The following is an 8599-nucleotide window of genomic DNA, read 5'->3' on the forward strand; positions in this document are numbered from 1 at the left end:
AAATAAAAAATTTATTTTTACAATTATGTATTAAAATCAAGTTGAACATAAAAAAATTAAGAGTAATAATATTTTCTATGCAAAATCACAAGTTAATGTTTATAATAATCTCTACAAAGATTATTTTATTCATTTTATTCATGATTTTATGTGATTTTAATTTTAAAATCAAATTGAAAATTGAATACAATTTTAATGATTTAAATTACTTTTGAATATTATTAATATGATAAAAAATACAAATTTAATTTCTTGTTTGGAATTCATATCATTGAAAAATTTGAAATGGATTTTTTTTTAAATTACTCTTTTTTTATTCTTAAAATATCATTTTTTTTAATTTATATAAACATTCAAATATTTTGTTTAAACTTATATAAAGATGATTCTATATTATAGACAACATTTTTAGGATTTTAAAGGATTAAGGAATAGATAGATTTTACATTTAAGAAATGCAAAAAAGGAAAAGATATGAAATTTTACAAAACATATACAAAACATTTTATTTAAAAAAATAACAGTAAATGAAAAATATTTACACAACTTATAATATATACAAAACGCAATAACGAGTAGTAAACAATCACGTAGATGTGTCGCAATTGCAAGACATATGCATTAAAATAATTAAAACATTGGACGGAATTGTGAGTATGATCAATCTTCGAACGATCATAATTAAATTGCAAAAGAAGAAAAAAATTATCCATTAATTTCATTTCCTCGTGCCTAAATTTTTTTTCAAAATCCATCCATTATATTAAAAAAAAAAATTAACCATCTTCTCCTTTTATCACGATTTCACTTGGCGCGTTAAATCGGACACAACATGGTATGGCTACATTAATTTTGTTCGATCGAATTTCTAAAACTTTCCATTTCCTCTGCTACGTGCAACATCACAGGATAACATGAAATCCGTGCATCTAAAAAACGAAAGTAAAAATGACAAATGGAGAGTCTCTCGAAGTAGTATCGACGAGAGGGAAAACAAGTCGATCGTCGAGAATGAGGGGAAATCGGAACGATCGTTTTGAATCGGCGTTGCAGTGCTGGAACGGTTCACGATCACGTGATGTTAACGATCGCGCGTTGAAAACCCGGCACAAGTAACACGTTTGATCGTTTCGATATCAAAAAGTCGGTCAAATACGATCGGAAATACCACAGTTCTTATTTTTTCTTGTGGTAGCCTGAGAAACCACCGCCACCGCCGCCCCCATGCCCGCTGAAATGTAAATTAAAATTGTCAGTAATTCGTTTAAAATTAACGATAAAAATTTAAAATCAGTTAATTTCTTCTTGCGTTTCCATTTAATAATTTCTACAATATTTTCAATAAGAATAGATCATCTTAATAATAAGAAGGAATTTATTTTTCAATAAAAATTATTATTCTATTCGCAATTCGATTAATTGTTATACAAAAATTGAAGTCTGATCTCGATTTTTAAACACGTTGAAAAAAAAGTAATAAAAATATCTTTTCCTTACCTGCTGCCGAATCCCGACGATATACTGTTGCTAATAGCATGGTGTTCGACGCCACCGCCGCCACCCCCATAGCCACCACCGAACCCGCCGCCTCCCCCAAACCCTCCGCCACCATGGTGGTCATCGAACCCACCACCGCCACCCCCATATCCGCCGCCTCCAAAGCCACCTCCGCCATGGTGTGCGTCGAATCCACCGCCTCCGCTTCCATATCCTCCGCCTCCACCCCCAAATCCTCCTCCACCGTGATGATCGTCGAAACCACCACCTCCACCACCACCGAATCCTCCACTACCGTGGTGGTCATCGAATCCTCCGCCCCCGAATCCTCCGCCACCTCCGTATCCACCACCTCCGCCTCCTCCGAACCCTCCGCCGCCGTGATGATCGTCGAATCCTCCGCCTCCGCCTCCGAATCCTCCTCCGCCACCGTGGTGTTCGATGATTCCTCCTCCTCCCCCGCCACCGTATCCTCCTCCTCCTCCTCCGTATCCACCGCCTCCGCCTCCAAATCCTCCACTGTCATGATGTTCGATTATGGCTCCTCCACCGAATCCTCCTCCTCCTCCTCCTCCGCCTCCGTGGTGCTCGATTATGGCTCCGCCACCGCCTCCGCCGAATCCTCCTCCTCCGCCTCCGTGGTGCTCGATAATCGATCCACCGCCGCCTCCGCCGAATCCTCCTCCGCCGCCATACCCGTAGCCTCCTCCGGAACTTGATATTATTACATCACCGTGGCCACCTGAAAGTATAAGATATAGGGGGAGTGTATGAGAGGATTTAAATTTGGGAATTTTTAATTTTTAATTAATTGTGTATGTATATTAATTGTACTTGTTCCTTTTATTTTACATTATTTTAATATTTTTATTATTTATTTTGTTTTAAATATATTTATTTAAGTTAGGGTTATTTTTAATGTTTGTGGAACATTCGAGTATTTGTGGCACTTTGAATAATCAAATTATTTAAATATCGTAAAATGTTATGTAAATGTTACGTTCATTCGTCCTACTTTCGAATAAGCAAATTGGAAAAATAAGGAAGTCTGTTCGAGATTTGATTTTAAAGTTTTGGTTAGCAATGGTCGATTTTCAAAGTTTATTACATGCTATTATTTCATTATATATCTTTCTACCATGATTCAGTTTTTCTCTGAATTTGAATTTTATAGGAGAAGAATATATAATTTTCATATTCTTCTTCTGGAAAAATTCGTTGCAGTATTAAGCTACTTTTAGTAGTGGAGAGAGTAACATATTGGACAGCTTTGCTCGAGTCGTCCTTTCGAATATTCTCTTTTTTTTTTATTTATTAGAAAGTATATAATTTCAATTGAAACTTTTATGATAATTGAAAGAAAAAAATTGAACGAAATTTTGCGTAGCAATTCATGTTTTAAATTACAGTCTGGATGAACGTAAACGGGAATTTACGATTGTGTGTGTGTGTATGAATTCTTGTCTCCGAAATAAGCCGGAAGTGAAAACCCATAAAACGAGTTCTACGCTCGGTGCTAAAGAGCGCAAGGAGAAACAGAAGATACATTCTCTGCAAATCAACTAGATATCGCTATTAAAGTTAAAGAGAACGTGAGAATACGTTTTACTATTATCTGTCTTGTGAAGAAATGTAAGAACACTTTTTTCATTGTCATTTTAGTGATAATCAATGTTTGAGATTTTCATGAATCTTTGTTGTTTGCAATATCATGAAAATGAAAACTCATTTATACTGATTAAAATTAAAATAGATGTTCATCTTTTTATGTTTATCATATATAATACTAAATTATGATATTTTTTCTTTGAAATATTCTATAATTAACATTTATATTTCATAATTTCATCATAAATCATTGTTAAAGTGATAATATTAATATTTAATAATTTAATAAGGTTATAAGTTAATAAAGTGATTAATAAAGTGATAAGTTGTGTCATATATTATATTTTTCTTATTAAATATAGACTATAGATATTAATAGAGCCAAGTGTATCAAATATATATATGTGTGCAAAAATAAACAATTTAGAATATCCAAATATATATTATTATTATTATACTTGGAAAGTGAAATGATTCTCTATCTCAGTTTATGTGATATTTCAATAGAGACAACAGTTTTTACAATCTAGTGAGAAAAAATTCCCTGTACATTTTTCAATCCTCATGAATTAATGAATTATTACATTCAAATTAAACAATTTTCACATTAATATATTCATAGTTTAAAATTTGAATTTTTACCTCCAAAGCCACCTCCATGACCACCTCCATGGCCGCCACCTCCTCCAAAACTGACATGTCCGCTGAAACCGCCTCCTCCATGGCCACCTCCGTGTCCTCCACCAAATCCTCCACCAAATCCACCTCCGTGTCCTCCTCCAAATCCGCCTCCGTGTCCTCCACCAAATCCGCCCCCGTGACCACCACCTCTATGACCACCTCCTCCAGGCGATGTAATTATTATCGTATCACCACCTCCTCCCCCACCTCCTCCACCTCCGTGATCGTGTCCACCATGATCTTCGTATTTTATCACCTTCTTTTCCTCGTGTTGAATTATCTCTGGCACGTGGATCCTAATATGCACGCTGGAAAATTGGTTATTAATATTGTTACAATAATGAGCTTCGAGTAACGCTCCTAATTGCTAAATAGATGTGTACTTACTGCTCCTTACCAAACGTAGCAAGCGTGACGGTCAATGTTGCCGCGAGGATCAAGTATCTCATCTGTAAATTGAAGTTTCATGAGTGAAAACTTTAATGTTGAAAATAACAATTTCAATGAACTTAATAATCGTTCAATGTTATTTAAAAAAATTCCTGGAAAAGATTAGAATACAAAGATTTATTATCAGATCTACTATCTAATAATTATATATATAAATTTGTATGTATGTCATTTAAAAAAATTCCTGGAAAAGATTAGAGTACAAAGATTTATTATCAGATCTACTATCTAATAATTATACATATAAATTTGTATGAGAGGATTTTAATCAAAAGAGAAAAATTTATCCTCTATTTATGATTGATTTATTTTTCTGATTCTATCTCTTAATTTAATATTACAAAAATGATGTCCTTGTCCTCACTTAATTGATTCAACATTTCCAATACAACAAGATGTTTATCTTTCTTAAACGACTTAATCATTATTGATACATTACAGAAAACAAAATAACATATTAAAACACAATTTCATTACAACCCATATCCATCTTCCTTATCCTAACATATATATATATATATATATATATATATATATATATATATCCCAAGACACACTCCCATCACTCCATCCAAAATCATTCCCTTTAAAAATTCACCAAAAGATATCACAAAAGAAGAGAACCGAATCATCCTTTCATCGCAGAATTTCGCCTGTCATCCAAAATCCAAAAACTCTGACAAACACAAACGTCCTTTGCCTCTTACAAAGATTCTCAGCTTCATTGTTGGGCCAGCCTCTTATCTTCTCTTTTCTCGATCAGCTCGACTCGATGGCCAGTAACACACTGTCATATATATCCAGCAAGGATTCTGGCTATATATATATGGCGAGGCCGAATGAAGTACCGGAAGAGAGAAACAGGTGGGGAGGCGGTGAAGATAGGTGCCCAACCGGCACAGGGGGAGAATCGAAGCCTGTGTCGTGGCTTTCGTGCATACGGGCCATGCCTCGTGCGAGATTACACGTGTGTTTGTGCAAAGACGGCCGTGACCTAGAGTTGGCCACCGGAGAAATTGGCGCTTCGGGCGCTTTTTCGGCTGGGCTGCCCTCTGGAACGTAACGAGGAAACGGACGTCGAACGATCCTCAAGAATCTTCCTCCAAGAGGAAGTAAAAGAATGATCTTCCGTGGATCTCTCCTCTTCGAAGAAACCATTGGGATATATATATTTGATGCAGTGTATTGAAGGTAAAAATAATATAATTATATCTTTTTCCTTTTCTTTCTTTTTTTAAGTGTGTGACTTAAATTGAAATTTAGGAAATTTGTAATTGGAAAACTTTATGATTTCTTTTTTAAGTAATAATATTTTAGTTTCTTTTAAATTTTTGTTATTTTTATCATTTTTTCTTTGGATTTTTAAATATAAATAATTATAGATGATTGATTATAATTTAAATTCGAATTCAATGAGTCGATAAAATTTCAATCTCGAATGTTCTTTTCATGATTTCCATTAATATTTCAAACGCTATGATATTCTTTTATTAATATTATTATTAATTTTTCATGAATGTCAAACTGAAGATTGATACATGAGATTATATAAATTTTTGAATGAATGCAAAAAACTGTTCGGTTTAAGTCATAAAGTTTGATAATAATAGCGAACAAGTAAAGGAATTAATTTGAAACGTTAGTGTTAAAAAGATTTCAAATAGAAATAGAAAGAATTAATAAAATAAGAAAGTAATCAATTAATATCTACACTTTCAAATAATCGTATAAATAAGACGATTCAATTTCAACCTACTTCTTTGATATCGATCATAACAATGAGTGAAAGAAGGCAAAAAAAAAAAAAAAAATTGCACGAAGCAATGTATATTCTAATTAAATGTGAGAATGGCGAATGCTAATTTCAAATAAGCCACAATAAACATTGTAAATTTCTTAATCCATTTCTTATTTCATTGTTCTTTTTATATTCCACTAATTCCACGATTTTTCATTTTCCTTTTATTTTCTAAATTCCACGATTAGAAAATCGTTTCACTATACTTTCCTCCAAGAATATTCGTATCAATTCTTCTCCTCCTTTTCACTTATACGATATTTAATTAAAAAATCATCATTTTTCCAATCATTTATTAACGTAAACAAGTTTCAAATCTAATAATAAATAAACGATTGAATTTTAATCAAATTTAAATTGAATTTATCAAATTCAAACGAAGAAGAAACTGTGCAAAACAAATCTCAAGAAATAATGTTTATTAATAAAAAAAAAAAGAAACTAAATGTTCATTAATAGAGAAAGAAATCAAGAAGAAGAAGGGAAATTGGAATATTTTTTTCCTGTACGTAAACAAAATTCTCATCTATTCCCTGTTGTAGGACATTCCACATCTTTCACATCCTCTTTCCCGTGCGATATCGAAACAGGTATTCGAAATGCATCCCAAGAGATATCATCTACGTACGCTCGTTGAGCGCACGATTCCGTGGCAAAAGAGTGCAGCGTTTTCCATTTCACTTTTCTTCTCTCCCCGATGCGAATCCGTCATTTGGATGCCGGTGAACATCGTCACCAATTTACTTTCCTCTAAGCTCGTTGCATAAATCGATGCCCAGAATTTTTACGATATCCAATCTCACTTTCCCCGAGTTCCACGACAAAATGGAGCGTAGAGAATGTGGCTCACAATCGAACGAATCGTCCTGTGTGAATAATATCGAAATAATTTCTTTATTTCGACGTGTTTTTTTAATATTTTAAATTATCTGCTCGAAATATAGTTTCATTTTACAATAACATTTTTAATTTATTCGTCAAAATTAAAAATGTAATTGTTTATAATTTTTGTTTATTATTTCGATTTCAAATAAAACTTTTCCAATTCTTGTTTTAATTATAATTTGATTGAAATTAATATTGCAAGATTAATTTTTAAGAAAGGAACATACCTTGTATATAAATTTAATTCTTAAAAAAATTTTTTTTTAAATAAATTATCGTTTTCTGATCTTTTTTAGTAAAATTGAAGACCAGTTTCAAAAATTCAAATTAATATTTGTCAATAAATTATGATTTGATTAGCAATACGAAGAAAAAATTCTGTTTCGAACGTTTTGAATAATCGATTCCTTTGTGAAACGAATTACTTTAATCCTGTATGGAGAAAGTATATAATAAAGTCCATGGTGAAAAGAAATTTTTTTCTTCCATATTTTTAACAATCTCCAAAAAACCAACTTACAAAATGATTGATCTGATACAAAGTTCGAAATTCAAAGGTTTAATTATTGGCAAAGACAAAGAACAATAAAATTGCATAAGAGAATATGATTACTTTGATAATTTTGTGTTCACACGATTCTGGAAACGAGTTTCGTATCATTGAAAAATTAAAACTCGTCAATGACTATCATTTTCATGCTTCGAATAATATTTTTTACCTGCAACCCATAAACCTTTTCTCTAATCTAAATGGCCAATTATTTTACGTAACTTAAACTATCCTTATTTTTTATTTTAATATACAATGTGATATTACACATACAAGTGTATAATAGAAACGAAAATTATTGATTTAATTTTTAAATCGATCAGAGAATACTTTCTATAATTTTAATTAAAACACACCTTAATGTTATATACGTTCAACAATTCATTAAACGTAATTTCTTGTATGCATTATTAATTGCATATATACATATATATGGAAGAACGATTAAAATTTCAAATAGTCGGCTGCAAAGGAAAGGAGAGAAACGTGTTAGAAATGAAAGAAACTAGAACTAAGAGATCAAAGGCGTCCCGCCAATGACAGCTTTGTAAAATCGGCAACAATCGAGACCGTTCTCGAGATATCGTTTCTCTTCAGAAAAGAGAAGGAAGGGAAGGAAAAAAGAGACCGAACTGGTTAAATCGTATCAAAGGCAACGATGTCGTAACGTAAAATACAACTGGTTCGGTGAAACCGATCAGAAGAATCTCGACATTGACATTCTGAATGGAGCTGGCTCGGCTCGAAAAATGACAGCAATGAAGTGAACGGAGGAGAGACGCGAATCGATAGAGTTTGCTCTCGAAAGAAGGAAAGCGAAGTTTAATCGACATCTCTCTCTTTCTCTAATTCGATCTTGGATTTCACTCGATTTCGCTTCAATTCGAAATTTTGAAACGAAAGTTTATATAAATTTCGAACAAGTTTGATCAATTTTTAGGATTATGAGAGATGAGAGATTGAATGACGCAAATGTCGTTTGTTTTATATTAGATAACTTTAAATTTCTTCATTTACTTACTACTTACTTTCTTTTCAACAATACAAACTTTAATTTCCTTTAAATTATTTGCAATTACAATGAACTAACCTCAAAGACGTTAAAGGCGTACCGTCCATAGCAATTAAAG

At 32.5% G+C, this 8599-nt stretch overlaps 1 protein-coding gene across 1 annotated transcript; it reads right to left on the reverse strand.

Moving 5' to 3' along the window:
• Positions 1 to 490: 490 nt before the first annotated feature.
• LOC102656611 (glycine-rich cell wall structural protein-like) lies at positions 491 to 5043 on the reverse strand. Its single transcript, XM_016914792.2, has 5 exons — positions 4944 to 5043; positions 4174 to 4235; positions 3748 to 4094; positions 1498 to 2239; positions 491 to 1231 (listed from the first exon to the last, which is right to left on the reverse strand). The coding sequence occupies exons 1-5, from the start codon at positions 4959 to 4961 to the stop codon at positions 1177 to 1179; spliced, it is 1224 nt and encodes a 407-aa protein (XP_016770281.1). The 5' UTR covers positions 4962 to 5043; the 3' UTR covers positions 491 to 1176.
• Between the last annotated feature and the right edge of the window lie 3556 nt (positions 5044 to 8599).

Source organism: Apis mellifera, linkage group LG1, assembly GCF_003254395.2.
Source record: "Apis mellifera strain DH4 linkage group LG1, Amel_HAv3.1, whole genome shotgun sequence".
Classification (NCBI taxonomy): domain Eukaryota; kingdom Metazoa; phylum Arthropoda; class Insecta; order Hymenoptera; family Apidae; genus Apis; species Apis mellifera.

What these genes read in the sequence shown, in the direction of transcription:
- LOC102656611 (XM_016914792.2), bottom strand. An exon ending in GCTACGTTTGGTAAGGAGCA is followed by an intron (nt 4,095 to 4,173) that starts GTAAGTACACAT and finishes CCAATTTTCCAG; the next exon opens with CGTGCATATTAGGATCCACG. An exon ending in TCATGGAGGTGGCTTTGGAG is followed by an intron (nt 2,240 to 3,747) that starts GTAAAAATTCAA and finishes TTATACTTTCAG; the next exon opens with GTGGCCACGGTGATGTAATA.